General features: G+C 42.7%; 1 protein-coding gene across 3 annotated transcripts in view; it reads left to right on the forward strand.

Moving 5' to 3' along the window:
• hdac8 (histone deacetylase 8) overlaps positions 1-22,852 on the forward strand; it is a 104,877-nt gene that overhangs the window by 10,124 nt on the left and 71,901 nt on the right. For 2 of the 3 annotated variants that reach the window (XM_039765740.1, XM_039765741.1), the window contains exons 3-4: positions 12,363-12,493; positions 18,099-18,240. In XM_039765740.1, the coding sequence (XP_039621674.1) occupies positions 12,363-12,493; positions 18,099-18,240 (273 nt within the window). The remainder of the gene's footprint in view (positions 1-12,362; positions 12,494-18,098; positions 18,241-22,852) is intronic. The other variant, XM_039765742.1, reaches the window with a different exon arrangement.

Here is a 22,852-nt window from a genome sequence, read left to right on the forward strand (position 1 = left end):
ATTTTATCACTGTCTACTGACGCAGTTGTCAACATGGGGACCTGAACGCAAGCAGTAAACTGTTTGCAGTATCTGTTCACTAGTTATATACCAAAAGGAGCAGAAGCTGTGTATGTCGAAGCAAAATCATCGGAGCAAAAGACGCACCCAAAGGTCTTCACCTGAAATGAAGGCTCTAGGAGTCAGAGGATAGGCAAACAGAGTAATCAGCTTTATTGCAATAAGACAATAACACGGACGCAACCCAATTTAGCAAAAATTGAACTGAGCCCCGAACAGTCCAAAAATCACAGTTTATATAATAATTTCTTATCATCCTGACCTCGCTCAAAACAGCTCATTCGCTGTTCCTTCTGTTTCTCTTCTGCAGCTGGCTAGCTGGCTTCCCAAGTTTTCATGGGAACCATTATTATCTCCTGACTCCATTCTGCACCTGGCCACCGGTATTTTTACTGTGTATTGTTGATCTTTATTTTTCAGCTTCGCTTTTTTTTTTGGTCAGCCTTGTGCCTGCAGGTGTTCCCTCTCTTCCATTCTTGAGCTGTCTCTACCTTATCATGTCCCCTTCCTTGGCATTCGAGCTAGTTTATATTGGTGACCAGAGCTAAGCTTTAATTAAAAAGAAATATGGCGTGTGCCTTTATTTAACCATTTGCTTGGCAGGCCTGACTTTCATTAATATCTGCACTAAGGTTAATGCTTATACATTTTTCTATATTTATTTATGCTAATACATGAATATTCTAATTTTATTTTCCATATGTACAAACATATTAATACTGTGGTTTGTGTTGCTACCCAACAACTGAAAACCACTGGATTAGAATTCTCCCAGGTTCTGCTAATGTGAAGTTTACATGTTCTTCCAGGATTTGTGTGACTTTTCTATGGGTAGTGACACTAAAATGGCTGTGTGTGTGTGTTTTTGCATGTGTGCGAGTTTGTGTGCACGCATGCCACTTTGATCGATTGGTATCCTGTGCAAGGTTAGTTCATGCCTTGTGCCCAGTACTGCCAGTATGAGGAACTTTGGTTGTCTGATAAATAGCTGGATTTGTTCAACACAAGGTTGCTTACAAGCCTACTTGGTACTAAAGTAGCTTTGCCTAAACCCTGTTGTCATGTCATTGGACCAAAATGAATGTGTTCTGGACATTTTGGTGAAGTTGTGAGAAACCTGCTAAATATTCGCCAGTGATTTGAAGTTGGCACAGAGAGTGGTGAGTCAAAATAGGTAGTAAGAGTTTCTTGAGAATATCAGCTTGTTATGTACAGTATGTCTCATGAGGTTCAGTATTACCACAATGAGTCTGAATAGGGCATGTTTTAGGATTTGTAATTAAGAAAAATGATTCACTTGCAGTGGCCTAGATCACTGTAGTTGTCACTGATTTCTACAGAGTTAAGACTGAAGGTTGACAATATTAGGTCATAGATTGTGAAGACAATGGACATGGTCAGATTAGCACAGCAAACTGTGGTGGTTCACCATGCCTTTCAGAAGCAATACCAGAGTATTTCAGTGAATCTCCATACTTGACCTTCCTATAAAAGCCTATTTGGGGATTAGAAATTATGCCAGCCAATAGCTGAACATCAACATTACTCAAGAGTAATATTGATTAGACATTTTTTTTTCATTTTATAACTTTTTTATAACAGGCATACAAATGTGTAATTTGACCCTTCTTGTGTTGCATGAACACGAAGTGCCAAGTTTTTGCTGTGTGAAACTCTTTATGCGTGTATATTCTGGCAGTATTATGTCTATTTCCTTACATTAAGTCAAAATAGTTAAAAATAAGTATGTCTCGTTACCATCCCTATTTATTTTCAAGCACAGGATAGTGATGGGCAATGATCTATTTTAGACTCTAATGGTGGTATCTTTTGTTGTAAATGTTATCTGTTTGACCACACCTGAATTTAGTTTCCAGTAAGTGTTTTTGGTTTACAACTTGTTTTGTACCTGGCCTTTACCTGTGGTCATGAGCAATTGGTAATGACCTTAAGGATGAGATCATGTGTGAAACTAACAAACAGTATAATCCTTAAGCTTGTTCTTTCTGATGGTATGAGTAGCAGTCTATAGGTTAGGTGAAGGTTTTAAGTGATTTACATTTCTTTGCTTGGTTGAGCACACCTGCAGATCTCTTTGTAGAAATAAATTTGCTGCACCCTGCTCTTGTGAGAGAAATTTTACCTTGAGAAACAGCGCTAAAATATCGTTTTTTTTTTTCTTCTGCCATGAAGCAGAGGTGTTGGTATCTATTTTCTTTGTCATGTTAAGTTTGAAAAACTTTGTTTTGTATCTAAAATCCTACATCTGTCAAAACAGAGAAAGGTCTGATATTTTGCAGAAACATAAAACCTATATTACACTATGTATTGTATTAGTGATATTTTAAATTCTTTTACCTTTTATTGGTGAAGGTGTTACATAGTGTTGGAGACAATGTGAAACTTCAAAAGGTTTGTGGTCTACTTTTCAATAATTTGAATGTAGTTTTTTTTTTCTTTAATTCAACTTCCAAAATGTTGTATGTTTATAGCAATTATATATATTACTAGGGGGCTTTGCCCCCAGCCCGCTTCGCTCGCCAAACCCAACGCCTGTGCTACGCACCAGCAACTTCACATCTCTGCTGCTCGCGTATATTGATTTCACTTTCACCAAACAACAAAACTTTTAATTCTCGCAGATATGCCTCTTCATTTAGGAAGAAACTCTACTTTTCTCTGATGGCAACTAGAATTAGACGATCTACAAGTCTCTGACTTAAAGTTTAAAGCCAAACAATATCTACATACTTCTGTCATATTACCTATGTCCATATATTCAATCTCTTTTTGCTTTTACCTTTTCGTCAACATCACATTGAATTTTGATTCCATGTTTGGAATTATATCATGGCAACACAACACGAGTGAGTGAATATTGTTTCTTTCTCTCTACAAGAAATGTGTCTGACAATAGCATTCACATAAATGAGGAATGATTGAACCGTGTGTGTGGTTATGTGGGCAGGACTTTTCCAAATCTCTTTGCATAAGCTCTTGTCTCACGGGGCTTGAAATTTTCTCTCACGTGATTTCACTTTCACCAAACAACAAATCTTTTAATTCTCGCGGATACGTCTCTTCATTGGGAAGAAACACTACTTTTCCCTGATGGAAATACGAATTAGACGATCTACAAGTCTCCGACTTAAAGTTTAAATCCAAACAATATATTAGATTTCTTTTCGCTGTTCCGTTATTTCACTGAGTAATGATTTCCATTTGTTTGCCCTAATGTGATCTTTACTATCGTTTTTTTGAGACCTTTGAATTTTAGTACTTTTATTATCTCTAACCGGCTCTGCATGTGTATCGCGCCAACGTTTCTGAATTCTTTACAACATTCTACTTTGTCATCTACTCTTTGTCTTTTATTTTTTTTTATAATAGAGAGTCATACTTGCAAGCTTGCAGTTTTTAGTTTCTTTTTTAACATTTTAGCAATAGAATAAATTAGAATAAATTATAAGTTAGTGAGTCTTGAAATTAAGGTTCTAGGACAAAAAAATATTAATTTTGAATATGTTTGCTGAATATTTGTAGGCACTTTAGTCAACCAGTGTTTTTTGCCAAACATGCTTGAAGACAGAGTCTTAAGTATTGTTTTATGGTTTACCTTTTTAAATGTAACATTACTGGCAAATAATATTTTTTCCGTCATTTTTGACTTGGAGGCAAAACATTTGCTGTTTTTTGACCAAAACCAAAACAAAAAAGAAAAAAAAAGCATTAATCTCCAAAATTTGTTGAGATAGATCCTCTTGAAAAATGAGAATTTTCAGCTCCTAACTGAAATCATTGTTCAGGGTGTATCTTGTCATGACATGTTCTGCACAATTTACCAAGTACCTGAACTGAAATGATTTTTCCATTGTTCATTTTCTGCTACCTTTGACTTTTTGCATTGTCATTTTGTGTTTCTTTCCTAGGGATGAGGTGCTGTATTAGGGTGCATGTCTACATTTAGTCAGATGTGTGTTTTATGTCATAATTAATCCAACTATAAAAGACCAATTGCCACTTCCTTTGGCATCTGCATATTGTTTTCAAAGAAAACACTCTTCAGTTGAAGTCAAGTATCTTTTGGTGGCATTTTCGTTTGGTTTTTGTTTTGTACCACAGTAAAGACTGTCAAGCACTACGTGCTGCCAAAATTACAGCTTATCATAACTGTAGGTGCAGCTATTGAATACCAAATAACCTATACGGGCACACTTCACTCCTTTTTTCAGATCACTGCATCATTTCCCTTCAATGGCATGTGGAAGTTCAACTTCTTGATGCTTGCCTACAGAGTACCTGGTAGATCATCATCTCTATATACATATATATATATATATATATATATATATATATATATATATGTATATATATATATATATATATATATATATGTATATATATATGTATATATATATATATGTATATATATATATATATATATGTATATATATATATATATATATATATATATATATATATATATATATATATATATATATATATATATATATTGTCACGCACGCACGAGTAGGAGGTCATGATTGATTCGACAGCACCTGGGAAACCACTCGCGCCAGGGAATGGTGGGGTATTAACTTTCTCCCTCTGCTTCCTCATAGGAAAAAGACCGTCCTGCACCATAGGCATGGATGACCGCAGTGCGATACTTCCGCCCTTCCTCCGCCATCTTGCCCTGACGCCATCCTTCCCATCCTCCCTCGGTCCTTCCCGCATTCCTCCACTTCCGCTCCTCCCCAATAAAATGGCGCGACGCCAGGAGTCGGCGCGCGATTATGAACTGTTTGTTTATGATTTTGACCTGTTTTTGTGTCTGTACAATATACGGGCCGGAAAACCCCAACCCTTGCTACTGTCTCTCGGTCCTTACAAGTGGCGAGTCGGCAGGATACAGAGATCCCGGAATGACGGAGGGACAGGACCTGAACACCGTGCTGCAGGAATGAACGCCCAGCTCCAGGCCCTGCAGCAAGCGCAAGCCGCTACCAACCGGGAGCTGGAGGCCACGGGCCAGGTTAGTGGAAGCCCAACGGGCGAGACCAGACCCGCCAGGCAGCCGCCTCCTATGGTCCGATGGGCCCTTCGAGGACGCCGATGCCTACCTGGGCATGTTTGAGAGGACGCCACCCGAACGAGTGGCAGCGGTCCGAGTGGGCGCCCATCTTGGCGCCATACCTGAAGGGACCAGCCTGCGGCCTATTATGACCTCCCTGAGGAGGAGGCCGCTAATTACGACCTCCTCAAGCCCGAAATATTGGCCCGCTACGGCATTAGCCCGGCCAGCAGGCGGCGAATGGCGGAACTGGGTCTTTGACCCGAAAAGCCGCCGCGCCCAGGCGCTCGAAGTTCTGGGGCAAGATGGGCCGCTGGCTACGCCAGAGAGCCCGACGGGCGGAAAGTCGTCGAGCGGGTGGCCTGTGAAGGCCTGGTCAATGCAATGCCCAGTTCCCTCGCCCAGCAGGTCCGGGCACGCCTATCAAACATGTCGGGCCTCCTCGACGCCCTGGAGCGCCAGTTGGCGGTCCTCCGACTTGGGGGTCAGAAAAGCCTGCTCGCGGGAACCGCAGGGACGGGCGGCCACCCCGAGCCCTCGACGCGCTGCAGAAGCGCCAGCCAGAGCCAAAGAGAGGCCGGGTCCGCCGCGCTGTTTCAAGTGTGGCGAGACCGCCACCTGCTGCCAAACTGCCCCATCACATCGCCCGGAGCCTATGGACTGCAGCTGGACATCAGCGGAGAGGTATTGTACCCGCCGCATCCCTTGGCGAGTCCAATACGGGAGTGGTGTTGCTAAATGGGCACGCCGTGGTGGCTTTGTTTGATTCCGCAGCAACATTACCATTGTTGCTCGCCGCTTGTCTTACCGCAACAGTGGTTAAAGCAGCATTTGTTGGTTACCTGTGTACATGGGGGACTAGGTCATATCGCTCCGCCACTGCTATCTTACCTGGAAGGGGAACCAATCCAAATGACGGTCGCTGTGTTACCTGACCCCCTTCCCAGTGATCCTGGGACAAGACTGGTCTAAAAGAATCAGCGGTAAGCCATTCGCGCTCCCCGGCCTCGTTGGATCTTGTCATGAGGGGAAAAGGCACCCTCCGCGCCTCCACGCCGTGCACAAGGGCAGGCCCTATGGGCGCTGGTGTCTCGGGGACCTTTCCGTGGCTACGGACCTTGACCCGAAGATTCCGCCGGAGAAGGGACTAGCCAGGAACTCTCCCGGCCCAGGCCCCAAGACCCTCGGCGCCTGGACCATCAATTTCGGTCCACGCCGCCTCCTTTAAGAGGGAGCAGTGGAATGATGACTCCCGCGCTTTGCCCGAACGCGATTGTTCTGCCTAACAGCTCGACAGCGGACGGATCCACACCGCGAACCCTTCTTTGTCCTTGAAATGATCTGTTGTACCGAAAGTGGCTACCCATGAGGGCGAGGTGCGGAAGTTGTTGCTAATTCCGCGCACCTTCCGGGCGGGAGATATGCGAAGTTGGCACATGCTCACCTCCTAGGCCCACCTCGGGCGAAAAACACTGGAGAGGATTAAGCTCCGCTTTTACTGGCCTGGGATCAATGAGGAGGTCCGGCGGGTCTGTCAATCCTGTCCGAGTGCCAGACCCGCCAGATTCCTAGGAGGGACCGTGCTCCTCTAGTCCCTATTCCCCTCGTGGACATCCCCTTTGAAAGGATAGGGGTCGATTTGGTGGGACCCTGGAGCCCTCAACCCGTGGCCACAAGTATATCCTAGTCATGGTGGACTATGCCACCCGGTACCCAGAGGCGGTTCCCCTGCGCCCGCTAATACTAAAAGCATCGCACGGGAACTGGTTAACTTGTTTTCACGCTGGGCATACCCAAGGAGGTCCTCACGGACCAGGGTACGCCTTCACTTCGGATACGCTCAAGGAGGTGGCCAAATTACTGCAGATAAAGCACCTGAAAGCGTCAGTCTATCACCCGCAAACTGACGGGTTGGTCGAACGATTTAATCAGACGCTTAAGCAGATGCTCCGCAAGGTAGTCAGCGCGGACGGCAGGAACTGGGACCAGCTCCTCCCGCCGTGCTTTTGCCTACCGGGAGGTACCCCAGGCCTCTACGGGCTTCTCCCCTTTGAATTACTATACGGGCGACAACCCCGGGAATCCTCGACATCCTAAAAGAAGGCTGGGAGGCCGAGGCTCTTCCCTCCTCTAATATTTTGAGTACGTGCGCAACTGCGCGACCGACTCACAAAGATCAGGCCCCTCCTAAAAGAGCACGTGACTCGGCGCAAGCAGCGCAGGCCCGTGTTACAACCGCAACTCCGCCCTCAGGGAGTTCCGCCGGGGACCGAAGTTATGGTGCTCGCCCCGACCTCCCACTCGAAGCTGCTCGCCACTGGCAAGGGCCTTACGAGGTTAAGGAGAGAAAGGACTCGTCGACTATTTGGTAAAACAGCCCAACGCCGACCGAAAGTGAGAGGATCTATCATGTCAACCTGTTAAAGCCCTGAGAGATAGAGAGGAGCTTCCCAGCTCCGTAGGTCACTCTCCCTTTCGCAAGCACAACTGCCCTTAACCTCGGCGAAGAGCTGACCCCCAAGCAGCGGCAGGAGTTAGCCCAAACACCCGAGCCATCCCCGAGGTAGTGAGCGAGTCACCCGGCCGGACCGCGCTGATTGAGCACGATATAGTCACGGAGCCCGGGGTAATCGTCCGGGAGAGGCCCTACCGACTCCCGGAGGCAAAACGCGCAGAGGTCGAACTGGAGGTGAAACGTATGTTGGACATGGACATAATTGAAGAGAGCCATAGTCCCTGGTCCAGCCCTATTGTCCTCGCCTCCAAGCCAGACGGCTCCTGGAGGTTCTGTAATGACTTTAGACGCCTGAATCAGATCTCCAAGTTCGATGCCTACCCCATGCCCCGCATTGACGACCTCCTTGAGCGGCTGGAGTACGGCTCGATATCTGACTACCCTTGACATGACAAAAGGGTATTGGCAAATTCCTTTAACGGCATCCGCAAAGGAGAAAACGGCCTTTAGCACCCCTAGCGGGCACTGGCAGTACAAGGTCCTCCCATTTGGGCTGCACGGGCCCGCGACCTTCCAACGCCTGGTAGATAGAGTGCTGAGCCCACCAGTCCTATAGCGCCGCTTACCTGGATGACGTTGTCATCTATTCCGCACCTGGGAGGAGCATCTACTGCAGGTCGCAGCTGTCCTCCGAACACTGGCTAAAGCCGCCTCCGCATAAACCCCGGAAGTGTTTTTGGATTAAAGGAGGCCAAATATTTAGGCTACCTCGTGGGACAAGGACAGGTGCGCCACAGAGCTCCAAAGTGAAAGACATCTTAGAATGGCCCGTCCGAGTACCAAGAAACAGGTGCAGGCTTTCTTGGGGCTTGCGGGTTACTACCGCCGTTTGTTCCCGTTTCTCCAAAGAGCAGCACCCTTGACTGACCTGACAAAAAGGGCGCCCCTATACGTGGTGTGGACCGACAAAGCAGAACACGCGCTCAGTGACCTAAAGAAGGCCCTAACGCCGGCACCTGTGTTACGGACGCCCGATTTTGGGCTCCCGCTTATTCTCCAGACCGACGCCGGACACAGGCCTGGGTGCCGTGCTGAGCCAAAGCGCCGATGGTGTCGAGCACCCTGTGATGTACCTTAGCCGGAAACTGATGGACCGGGAGACCCGGTACGCGGCAGTGGAGAGGGAGGCCTTGGCCATTAAGTGGGCAGTGACCCACCTCCGTACTACCTGCTGGGTCGCGAGTTCGCTCTGGTGACTGATCACGCTGCACTTCAGTGGATGTCCCTGCACAAAGAGTCGAATCCGCGGGTCACCAGGTGGTTCCTGGACTTACAGCCGTATAAGTTCACTGTCACTTATCGGCGGGCACCCTTCAGGCCAATGCCGATGCCCTCTCTCGTATTCACGACCTCTCGGTTAGGTCCGCCCGACCTGACGGTCCTGGGCTAAGGGGATCGTGTCACGCGCGCGTAGTAGGAGGCCGCGGATTGATTCGACAGCACCTGGGAAACCACTCGCCGCCAGGGAATGGTGGGGTATTAACTTTCTCCCTCTGCTTCCTCATAGGAAAAAGACCGTCCTGCACCATAGGCATGGATGACCGCAGTCGCGATACTTCCGCCCTTCCTCCGCCATCTTGCCCTGACGTCATCCTTCCCATCCTCCCTTGCGGTCCTTCCCGACATTCCTCCACTTCCGGCTCCTCCCCAATAAAATGGCGCGACGCCAGGAGTCGGCGTCGATATGAACTGTTTAGTTTATGATTTTGACCTGTTTTTGTGTCTGTACAATATACTGGGCCGGAAAACCCCCAACCCTTGCTACTGTCTCTCTCGGTCCTTTACAATATATATATATATATATATATGTATATATATATGTATATATATATATGTATATGTATATATATATATATATATATATATATATATATATATATATATATATATATATATATATATATATATATATATATATATATATATATGTATATGTATATATATATGTATGTATATGTATATATATATATATATGTATATGTATATGTATATATGTATATATATATATATACAGAAAGTATTCAGACCCCCTTCAATTTTTCACTCTTTGTTATATTGCAACCATTTGCTAAAATCATTTAAAATTTTTTCCTCATTAATGTACACACAGTACCCCATATTGACAGACAAAAAAAATAATTTTTGAAATTGTTGCAGATTTATTAAAAAAGAAAAACTGAAATATCACATGGTCCTAAGTATTCAGACCCTTTGCTGTAACACTCATATATTTAACTCAGGTGCTTTCCATTTCTTCTGATCATCCTTGAGATAACCTTCATATGAGTCCAGCTGTGTTTGATTATACTGATTGGACTTGATTAGGAAAGCCACACACCTGTCTATATAAGACCTTACAGCTCACAATGCATGTCAGAGCAAATGAGAATCATGAGGTCAAAGGAACTGCCTGAAGAGCTCAGAGACAGAATTGTGGCAAGGCACAGATCTGGCCAAGGTTACAAAAAGAATTCTGCTGCACTTAAGGTTCCCAAGAGCACAGTGGCCTCCATAATCCTTAAATGGAAGACGTTTGGGATGACCAGAACCCTACCTATAGCTGGCTGTCCGGCCAAGCTGAGCTACCGGGAGAGAAGAGCCTTGGTGAGAGAGGTAAAGAAGAACCCAAAGATCACTTTGGCTGAGCTCCAGAGATGCAGATGGGAGAAAGTTGTAGAAAGTCAACCATCAATGCAGCCCTCCACCAGTCAGTGGCCTGTCGGAAGCCTCTCCTCAGTGCAAGACACATGACAGCCCACATGGAGTTTGCTAAAAGACACCTGATGGACTCTGAGATGGTGAGAAATAAGATTCTCTGGTCTGATGAGACCAAGATAGAACTTTTTGGCCTTAATTCTAAGAGGTATGTGTGGAGACAACCAGGCACTGCTCATCACATGTCCAATACAGTCCCCACAGTGAAGCATGGCGGTGGCAGCATCATGCTGTGGGGGTGTTTTTCAGCTGCAGGGACAGGACGACTGGTTGCAATCGAGGGAGAGAGAGAGAGAGAGAGAGAGACACACACACACACACACACACACACACACAGGTGCGTGCGCGCGCGGCAGACAGACAGACACACACACACACGCACGCAGGCCCGAGACAGAGACAGAGACAGACACGCACGCACACACTCACACACACACAGGCCCGCGACAGAGGCAGACACACACACACAGACACACGCGTGCATTGTTGCAATGTTACTTTTCTTGGTTGTTTATTAGAGTACGGATTTTTCAAATGTTCTTTTTTTTCCCTGTGCTTAAAGCTCATTAAAAAAGGTGTTTTTAGTGAGCGGGTCGTAAGGCTATAGCGTGAACTCTTGCAGTGTTAGTTTTCTCTGTTGTTCAAGGTTTTCTTAGTGTTATTCAATGTTTTTACATTTAGTTTACTGTTACGCTGTGCATTCAATGGTATAATTAACTATATTTGTGCTTAAAATCTTAAAAATATATATATTTACATACAGTTCATACGGCCTGGAACGGACTAATTGTATTTACATACAGTCCTATGGGGGAAATTACTTCGGTTCCACCGAGGTTCCACTTTATTACTGTCCGACAAAATTACAGGCATTTTACGGAAGTACAAACCAGTATTACTGAGAGAGAAAATTAAAGGCACACAATACAGTGACGCATATTACAGCCACATACAAGGTCCCTTGCCATTTAATATAGACTGTTCATACAAATGTTTATGCACTACTGTTCTAGTGCCCGTTATTGTAACGGGCTTAATGTCTAGTATATATATATATATATATGTATGTATATATATGTATATATGTATATGTATATATATGTGTATATGTATGTATCTATATATATGTATATGTATATATATGTGTATATATGTATATGTATACATATTTATGTATATATATGTGTGTGTGTGTGTGTATGACACTTTTAAGGTCCTACAATCCTTCTCAACAACTTGGGTCTGCTGATGAATAATTTCTGCTGATGGCATCTCTATGTGGCATCAAAACTCAATCCGTATTCTTTTCTTGTATAGCTTCTACCTGGTGGTACAAGATGCCAGCCTCTTTTCAAATTTCTGACTCCCTGAATATATTTAAGAAGTTTTTGAAGACTCAATTTTTTGATGAATTTCTATCTAATTGACATTGGCATTTTTTGTAAACTAGGAATTATAACTTGCTTGCATTTTGTTCTAAGCTCTTATTATTGGTGATCAATTTTGTAACCTTGTCCAGTGAAACTTGTCTTAATTAAAATGTTCCACATACTGATGTTTACTTGATTATGCTGCCCTCTTTTGTTAGTAACTTTGGATAAATTTGTCTGCTAAGCAAACAAATAAAAATGTAAATGTAAAGAGGTCTGGTAGGTAAACTGTTATTAATTATGAATGTGGTTGCTGAAATTTTATAATATTAAAATATAAAGCTTTCATTTCCCACTATATAATATTAGTTGGGGTATTACACACAGAACACATTATCATGTAGCAAAACAGTGTACACTTTGGTATGTGTCAGTTGTGAAAACTCAAATATAGATTGATTGCTGGATTTTTTTGACCTGTGTAATATGCAAAGCAGAAAACATTTTTTTTTTTACCACTTTTGGTTTAAAAAAAAATGTCAGCTTGGTAACCTCGTGTTTAAACTTGGTTAATACTAGTTTGATTTTAATTTATATACAGTATCGCAGTTACTTTGTCTTTTGCCAGAGTAGTGAAGCCTCGGATAGCAACAGTGGAAGAAATGGCAGCATTTCATACCGATTCCTACCTGGAGCATCTGCACAAAGTCAATGAGAGAGGTGATGAGGATGATCCAGAATCATTAGAGTATGGACTGGGTAAGCATATGTAACTTTGCACTGTAATGCCTTTGTTTTTAGAAATACTTTAGACAAATTAAAATTTTCTAATGATGGTTTAGAAGATGGATACATTTATTATAACAAAGATCAAAAAAACACTGTGAGAAATTATAAAAAAAGCAGAAAACAACACTTCTGTATTTGCTAAAGATTAAAAAAAAAAGTCAAAGCCACAACGAGACATTATTCAGATGTATTGCCATAATTGTGAAGAAGCCCCAGTAGCGTTTCCTGGCACTCTTCTGCTGAATAATTTGTTGGAAAAATGATTTAATGCTAGTAAAAGAAATGATGTGAAGTACTGTATTCTTCATAATGGCTATCAGATTTGTCTTCATTCCCTTTTCCGCTACTACCTGTAGTTGGTCAAGAATGCATCCCATAACTAAAACTGCTGGTTTCTTTATTCAGTGGGCCTGTCCTGAAATTATGTGGCCAGCACAGTACAGCATAGAAAAATCATACTGGCTATCATGGAGTTATTGAATATGTAAAGGATGTCAGCACCCAAGTATAAAGAACACACTTTCCCAAAAAAAGAGTCCATTCTTGTGTTTTTTGTATAGTTCCTATGAGACCAGACCAGCTTGTCATTGATGTGGGTCCTGAAAGTACCTGTAGCAGTGCAGCACCTACATATCAGCTCCCTGAATAGTGACCTGGTGTAGAGGCTTTTTGATGTAGCAAAAGTTAATAACCATCTCCATGGGTTTTACTGATAATGAGATGTAGACAATTCTCTTTGCCCAAATAAACAAAGTTCTCCATCTGATTCCTATACTCTGTCTCATTCCCCCTATCAGTACACACCATTATTGTAGAATAATCACAGAATTTTTGCATTTGACTTGACCTGGTGTTATATTTATAGTTGGAAGTGTATCAAGATGGGCGGTAGTAGTCATGATACACTGATTATGACACAGTGATTTTTTTTTATTTTTGATGGTACACGCTAGTACATTGTATCAGCACCTCAACCACAATAGCTGGTTGTGGCATCAACTACATATTCAATGATTTTATAATCAATTGTGTGTGGAGTCTTAGTTGTATTCCAGTTTCATCAAGTGATTGCGAACGTGGGTTTTTGCAAATGAATCTAATTGTTACTCCGATTAGCGCCTTCTAACTGACATAATAGTAACGCCACAGCTTCACAATAAGCGGATCATTTGTTTGCATCATGGGTCCTCCCTGTGTGTAGTTTACAAAGCACTTTGAGTAGTGAGTATTGTGCTATGTAAGTGATCAAGAATTATTATTTTTGGTATACTTGATGATATGTCAAATTTTGAACATGTTTTTTCACCAAATAAAGCACGTAGCTTGGCCTCCTTATACCTTCACAGTTCCTCACCCTTGATCCAAACTAAACGTTTCGCGTTTTTTTACTAAAAAAAGACAAATCCTAAGTGTGCAGTAGACATTGTATTCATATGTGTTATTTACTTCTATCACTTGTTATGGGTTTGTGCACTGATAGCTTTGATAGCATTAATAGTTCTTTTTTTTTATTCTGTTAAACACACTTTGTGATGTGCCTGGGTCATATATGAACAAAATATTTATTTCATTTCAGAAGGTAAACAAATGTTATTGCTAATACTGTGCACTATTTTGTTTCTATGCACTTCAAGGTGTGCCTAGGTCAGCAATAACCAAAAGTGGAAAAAATGTATTGCTACTACCTCAGATTCTGTTCAATTATGGCATTTTTTTGTTTTTTTTATGCACGTTTTTTGATATTCTGGTCCCAAATGTGCCCAAATTTAAAAGGACATTTATTTAAAATAAACATTACTTGTTTTTTCAATACATTTATTTGTGTTGGTTTAGAATTTCTTATTACCTGCTGCTTACCAGCCTCTGAAAATATCTGTCCCAGCTAAAATTTTTGGTTTGAAAATCTGGCATAACTGAATGTGTAATTGGATAGCCCTGGTATAGGACCTTCCCAAAACATGTGATGTAGACAAATGACATCGCTCATATATCGGATCTTTCAACTGGATACATTTTAGGAAGTTTTAGCAGAGATACTGTTTATGTTAATGGTAAACAGTTTTTTAGTTGAATTAAGGTGTGGTCCTGTACTAGAATGTGTTTTGAGTATGGCTGAATTCCATTTATACAGTATTCTGATATTTTAGTTGAATGATCTCTTTCCTATTATTCCCCAAGATTATCAAGAAGACCATAAACTCCTTGGAATTTGTTGATATAGTGTAAAGATGTTTTCTGGACTATCATCCAAACTAGCCAGTATCACATCAGGAGTAGATATAGTTAGGAGATAAGGGAAGCTGGGTAAGTTGCTTTTGATGATGTTTGTATTTTGTACACAGAAAAAAAAACTTGCTGGAAGATTTCATTTGGAGCTTAATAGTTCAAAGCATTCAAATACATTATCAGTACCAGCTCTATCCTGGTACCTAAGGACTTCCATAGACTGAATATTACATGTGTTTTTTTGAACAGTGACAGCAGGTCAGAGCTTCTGTGTCTTAAAATGTACCCTACATTGGTTCTGTCTCTTTAATAAAAGGTGAACCATTGGATTGCTGGTTAATTGATGATAGTTACTGTTAACTGGAGCATGCTGGCTTAAGAAAGAAGGATTATCTATTACGGTACTCTTGTTTAATGTTATCCATTGTGTTACTGAAATTATTTTAAAGAACCAAATTTGGTTTTTTATAATAACAATTCCCAGGTAGGGCGGCATGGTGGCTCAGTGGTTGTGCTGCTGCCTCGCAGTTAGAAGATCCGGGTTCGCTTCCCGGGTCCTCCCTGAGTGGAGTTTGCATGTTCTCCCCGTGTCTGCGTGGATTTCCTCCGGGCGCTCCGGTTTCCTCCCACAGTCCAAAGACATGCCGGTTAGGTGGATTGGCGATTCTAAGTTGGCCCTATTGTGTGCTTGGTGAGTGGGTTGGCACCCTGCCCAGGATTGGTTCCTGCCTTGTGCCCTGTGTTGGCTGGGATTGACTCCAGCAGACACCCGTGACCCTGTGTTCGGATTCAGCGGGTTGGAAAATGGATGGATGGATAATTCACAGATATTTAAGTTGTTCTAATCACTTAGGAAGAAACATGCCCTTATCAAACTTAATTTATAATATACGGATCTTATGGAATTCTCCAAGCCAGTTTAAATACTATTGGCAAAAATGAACATGGGTCTGAGATATAAAGCACTCTATTACTGGCATTACAGAGATATCTTCTGTTCAAACTAGGGCTGCTGTTCAATTGAAAAATGTAATCATGATTAATCACACAATTATACATTAATACAAGCGGCTGAAATGAGTTTCATCCGCAGGGTGTCTGGGCTTTCCCTTAAAGATAGGGTGAGAAGCTCAGTCATCCGGGAGGGGCTCAGACTAGAGCCGCTGCTCCTCCGCATTGAGAGGAATCAGATGAGGTGGCTCGGGCATCTGATCAGGATGCCTCCTGGACGCCTCCCTGGTGAGGTGTTCCGGGTACGTCCAACCGGGAGGAGGCCCCGGGGAAGACCCAGGATACGCTGGAGGGACTATGTTTCCCGGCTGGCCTGGGAACGCCTTGGGATTCTCCCGGAAGAGCTGGAAGAAGTGGCCGGGGAGAGGGAAGTCTGGGCCTCTCTGCTTAAGCTGCTGCCCCCGCGACCCGACCTCGGATAAGCGGAAGAGGACGGATGGATGGATGGATTATACATTTTCATTGAAATGAACTGCATATTGATTGAAATTGTATGTGTATTTCTTTCAAGTATATTAATATTTTTCTATAAAGCAGAAATAACTTTTATATCTTTCTAATACAAAATACAAACACATTTTAATAAACACTTCCCTCGGTATATTAAATTATTCCTTTTAGTTTACTTAACAGTTTTGTGAAAAAAATATGTCTTCACATAGAGGGCACAGAGCCCGCAACCCAACAATCCTTTGTGCAGTGTGCATTATCCATTGTAGGACCTTACAGTCAGTGACACTACAGTTCCCAACCAGACAGTGATGCGGCTGGTTAGAATGCTTTCGATGGTGCCCCTATAGAATGTGGTGATAATGGGGGGAGGTAGTCCTGCTTTCTTCTGTCCCTGAAGGAAGTGGAGATGCTGCTGTGCTTTATTGGCTATGGAGGTGGTGTTAACTGACCAAATAAGTTGGTGTTCTTGACCTGTTCCACCGCAGAGCCCTCGATGTACAGTGGGATGTGGACTGCATGGCCTTCCTGAAGTCAACAATCATCTCTTTCATCTCAGTCAGTCAATTGTCATATCTTTATTATCTATGCTGGCTTGTCTCCATTGCTGATGAGACCTATCACCGTTGTGTCATCTGCAAAATTAATGATGGTGTTAGAGCTCTATGAAGCCATAGAATCAAGAGTTAGCAGAGTGAACAGAATTGGGCTTGGTACACACATGTACCATGTTACCGAAACTAGCAGCCAATGTGTTCACGAAAAAAGGCATCCTCTGTAGGAGGATGCAACCCACTTAACAACAGTTTAGTTTTATAATTGCTTTCACCCTCTTTCTGCATGGAGGTAAGGCTTAATCTTTTCCACCTAAAGATCAATGAAAGGGCACATACCTCCATCCTTTCAGGCACACATGAAGGCGGGCAGAATGATGCCAGTGACAGAGGGCTTGGTAGTTCTTGGAGGTTTTTTGGGACAACGTTAAGGCAGTCTTTCCTCAAAGGGTCCTCGAGGAAATGTGTTGTCCATTACCTGTCCACTTCCTTTTAAGTCACTTGCTTGCTGGTGCTAGATTGAATGTGGCAAGAAGGCAAAAGGAGATAGAGTTTTGAAAAGTGCACATTTGTAGCTTTATTGAAGTGTGCTGGCTGGGGATTACAAAGGGTACTTCAGCAGGTGTGGAAAGGAAGAAACAGGAGTCAGGAAAAGTTCATGGTTGAGCACAGCCTAAGTTTCTTGAGCATGCATACGAGAGGTTTGCTCGCTTCTATAAAGGAACTGCTGACTCTGTCTTCAAACAAAGTCAGAGATGAAGTGATCAAAATATAATTTTTAATATTTTGACATTTTTAATATAATTTTGCAATTGTGTTTTGATTCATTTGAACTTTTTAAACTCCAGTGTTGAACCAAGCAAACAGTTATGTCTCAGAATAACACTGTGAGCATAGAATAAAGTGAACAATTGCTCTTCCACCTTTCCTTCCCTACCATTCCGCCCTGTCTTGTCTCCCAAATCTTGGCTACGATTGACCATTTATAGATTTCTAATGTGGCAATGTATATTAATTTACAACAATAGATTGATCATTAAGCAGTGACGTTTTATTGCTGTCTTAGGCAGAATATTAGGATTTTAAAATTCTGCTTGATAACTGCATTAGCCTTTCATTCCATTTTATTCCATAATGAAAACTTAAGCATTACCAAAGAATTGTAGTGCCTTATAAACATACCATCAGCAACTGAAGATAAGAAAATTAATGCCCGGATAATACTGTTATGGCAATATTATATTTTGAAAAAAAAAATAGTACACTATTTGGAGCATTTTTTTATTCTTTGAAATAATTGGAAAAAAAACAAAGATATGTCTTTCTGCCCACAGGTTATGACTGCCCTGCGACAGAAGGAATTTTTGATTATGCTGCTGCTGTAGCAGGGGCCTCTCTGACGGCTGCCCAGCTTCTGACTGAAAAAAAATGTAGAGTGGCCATCAACTGGGCAGGAGGTTGGCATCATGCGAAAAAGTAAGAGGATAGGTGTTTTAATTACATTTCATTGTATTGCTGCTTTTATTAAAGGAAAGCACATCTTCCTTTTGCATTTAAAAGGTTAAGTTTATCTTGTATCAAAAAAAGTCTGATTTAGCATAAGCCAGCCCAAATTCATGGTGTTTTTAATAGTTCAAGAAGTTTATTGTCATATGCACGGTTAAAAACACAGTGGTTCAAACCATTCAGTGAAATTCCTACTTTGCCAGTCTCCGTTACACCAAGCAATAAATTACATAGAAGTTAACCTAAAAGTAATAATTAGGCAGAAATCAGAAAAAAATATATATACTGTATGTATATGTTTATGTATGGTATGTATGTATGTATGTGTATATATATATATATATATATATATATATATATATATATATATATATATATATAATTAAATGACAGATTAAGTGCTTGCTCGCACCCTTGCACCCTCAGACACCACGTCAGACACTAGGTAAAAGTCCAATAATGATATTTATTATATCAATAATGTGCACAAAGCACCCTCCACTCCCAAATACTCCAATAACAACAATAATAATAATAATAATCCTCCACTCTCCCAGACGCTTAGCCACCCTGCCTCCCAACTCAGTTCATTGTCTGGAGCAAGGCACTGCCCTTTTATAGCCCCTGACCCGGAGGTGTTTCTGTCCCAACAGTCCACAGTTCCTTTTTCCTTCCGGGTCAGGGCAATCAGTCTTTTACTTCAACCTGGGAGCACGTCGTTCCTTCCCGTCACATGACCATGACGTATCTCCGGGTCATAAGGCACAAAAGAGCCCATAAGCCCCCCCACAGCGACTCCTGGTGGCCCCCAAGGTATCCAGCAGGGCTGTGTATAAATACTACAAAGTGCATGAGGCCCTGCTGGACCTCGGGGCACTATCCTGCTGTCGGTAGGGCTCCTCCTGGCGGCCTGGGGTATGTATATATATATATATATATATATATATAGTGGTCCCCAGCCGGGCTGGGACGCCAGGAGGATGTGAGGAGGGCTTGTGCCTCCTCCAGACCGCGAGGGCGTCCGTCCCTGGTTCTGTTGGGGCCACGGATCGAGGGCATGGAAGCCCTACCCTGTAGGGGCCGTGGTCACCGCCAGGCGGCGCCCCGATGCCGGTTTATCCTGTGTGGTCCTCGGCCGGGGCTGGAGCCCGGCCGGGACACCTTGGAGGACCAGAGGAGGGCGTGTGCCTCCTCCAGACCAAGTGGGGGCGTCCATCCTGGTTATGCAGGGGGCCTCGGTTAAGGGGCTTTGAAGCCCAGCCCTGTAGGGACCCATGGCCACCGTCAGGCGACGCCCCAGTGCCTGTTTATCCCGGGAGCCCGGCACTTCCGCCACACCAGGAAGTGCCGGGAAGACGACCGGGGAGACACGGACGGCTTCCGGGTGCGCAGCCGGCACTTCCGCCACACAGGGGTGTGGCCACCGTTAAGTGCCGGGAAGCAGCTGGAGCCCATCCGGGTTCCCATAAAAGGGGCTGCCTCCCTCCAGTCAGTGTTGGATGTCGGAAGGTAGCAGGACTGAGCTGGAGAGAGAGGACGGGAGGCGGCCAGGAAGGCACAAAGACTGTGGGCCCTGGACTTTGGGGAATCGGTGCTGGAAGCACTGGGGTTGTGAGTGCATTTTGAAACTGTGTAAATATTGTAAATAAATTGTGGGTGAAAATATGTTGTCCGTCTGTGTGTGTCCGGGCCAGCTTTCACATATATATATATATATATATATATATATATATATATATATAGTGGAACTGGACCCAGACACAGACAGGTGGACATCGTTTCTTCACCCAACACACGTTTATTTTACAAATATTTACAAAGTTAATTAGTGCACTACCCAGTGCCTCCAGCACCGATCCCCCAAAGTCCAGACCTCACAGTCACTAAATGCCTTTCCTTCTGGCCACCTCCAGATGGGCTTCAGCTGCTTCCCAGCAATCCCCCGTGGACACACCCCTGTGTGGCGGAAGTGCCGGCTGCGCACCCGGAAGCCCTCTGGGTGTCCCCAGTCTTCTTCCCCCCAGCACTTCCTGATGTGGCACCGGGGTGCTGCCTGGCAGTGGCCACAAGCCCCTGCAGGGCTGGACTTCCATGCCCTCTACCCATGGCCCCCAACACAACCAGGGCAGTCGCCCCCTCGTGGTCACACAAGTCCTCCTCCGGTCTTCCTGGGCGTCCCGGCAGGGCTTCACCCCCAGCTGCATGCCACAATATATATATATATATATATATATATATATATATATATATATATATATATAAGTGGAGGGAGCAGTGATGAATGTATTATTCATGAGTCTGATGGCCTGTGGATAGAAGCTATCTCTGAATCTTGTTGTCCTTGATTTCACACTCCTGTAGGGTGTCCCTGATGGCAGAAGTGTGAAGATACTATGTTGTGGGTGTGGACTGTCTTTGATAATATTGTGGGCCCTTCTGATGACCCTGGTAGTAGAAATGTCCTGGAGTGATAGGAAGACTGTTCTAGAGATGAAATATGCAGTTTTTATCACATGTTGGTGGTCCTTCCTGACCTGTACGGAGCAGCTTCCATACCACACTGTGATTGAACTAGTAATAACACTCTCCACTGCATATCTGTTAACATTGCTGAGGATTTTGGTTGACATGCCAAATTTCCTCAGCCTTCTCAAGACGTACAGTCTCTGCTGTGATTTCTTTGGAACTCGCGAGTGTTGTGGGACCAGCTGAGATCCTCCCTGATGTACGTTCAAGGGAATTTAAAGGTTTTCACCCTCTGTTCATGGTGTTCATAAGTAATGCAGTGATTTACTTTATGAGCTAGAAGTACATAACTAACAATAATAGTAGTATCACATATTTGAAATATTAAAATGTGTGCTTCAGTTTAAATGTTTAAAGCCTGCAAATTCGGGATTGTAGTAGAAATGTGTAATGTTTACCCTCTGTTTGAGGTCCATAGAGAGCTAGGTCCAAAGTAAAGGATTAAATATAACATTATATTCATAATCACTGACCTTAAAATCGTCTAAAACGATACCCCACATGGTTATGTATGAAATTTGTCATTTTTAACCTTCTGGGAGTGGCTCATAGAGGACTAGAACCACCGATAAAGAATCAAATATCAAAAATATTATAATATTCATGATCAACAACCTCGAAGAAGCATAAAATGATGCTCCATATCGATATTACTGATTCCCATTTTTTCGAGGTTTTGTGAAAAGGAGTAACTTAGACCCTTTACATCCCATTAAGGGGGTGAACCCCTGGGGTCAGTTGATATGGCATGCACAACTTAAAATCCTTCTTAAGACACCCATTGATTTGCTTTTTATCATAAAGGTGTAACTCCCTGCACAAAATATCATCCAAAAATGAACTAATAAGGAGGATTGTTTTGGTTTTGAGGACCAAAAACAGAGTCAGTGTAATTCATGTCCCATAACTGTTCTCTTGTTTCCATACTCTGTGCCTCATTAACCACATAAGCACTTTCAAGATTGTGCTGTAGAGGGAGGGTTATTTTAACAATGAATTCATTGTGATCCTTTTTGCTATATTAACTTTAGATTTTTTCCTAATCTTTTTTTTAAATCTTTTCATGGATGTAGCTTTTTTATTTAAATAAGTTAAGCTTTTTTAATGTCTTGATCCATTGTCATTTTGTTTTTCATGGGTGCCATGACTTTGTTTATGGTTGTCAATATGTTGCTAAGGAAATGACCTGGAAGTCTGTGACCTGTGACTTCATTGTAGCAACGGGATAAAAGGTCAGCATCAGCCATCTGTGATTTTGGATAACCTTGCGTAATTATTTTTTTTATTTCTGTATTTGTAGGTATAGCTACATTTACCCAAAATTACCATAGTTCTGTAGCTTTAGTTTGCTTCATGGGATTTTTAGCAAAAGTGTGATGCATTGAAATGATTCCATGGACAAAACATCTCCATTTTTGAAAGCTCTAGTAAAAATTCAAAGTGAAGCAGTTCACGCAAAAATAGAGAAAAGGTTGGTATTGCAAAGGAAAGTCCTTGCTTAAGGAATATTCATTTATGGTTTTTATCTCTTCATTTATTTAAGTTTGCTCATACAGTCGAACCATTTCTAAACGGTCAGGAAACTGTATGCCTATCTCATTTACAAACTGCAAATAGGTCAATCAGTCCATGCTAGCAATGAGACTAATTCTAAACTGACTTAATTAACACACTGCATTGCAGATATAGCCGAGAAGGTTCAATTTCACATTAACTACAGGGCGTAAAGGCTATACCATAATTTATAGCTATGAAAGAAAAGTAAGTTCTACTCCAATTAAATAAACACTAATACAAATTTAACTTAAAGCATTAACTTTCTATGATTGGCTCTTACACTAGGAAATGGACTCAATTTAGGGTTTGTTTCTGGTCATCTTAGTGTGAATTCAGGGAGATAAACACCATCAATTGTAATAAACCATAGCTATACTTCACCTAACCAAGGGCTTGGTCACTTGTGCAGGGTCTCTCCCATGAAGTAACTCTAGAGTAGGAGACAGACCCTCCTTGTCCATGAGTTCTGATTTGAGAGTCGGCGCTGTTTGTAGATTTG

Source organism: Polypterus senegalus, chromosome 10, assembly GCF_016835505.1.
Source record: "Polypterus senegalus isolate Bchr_013 chromosome 10, ASM1683550v1, whole genome shotgun sequence".
NCBI lineage: Eukaryota > Metazoa > Chordata > Cladistia > Polypteriformes > Polypteridae > Polypterus > Polypterus senegalus.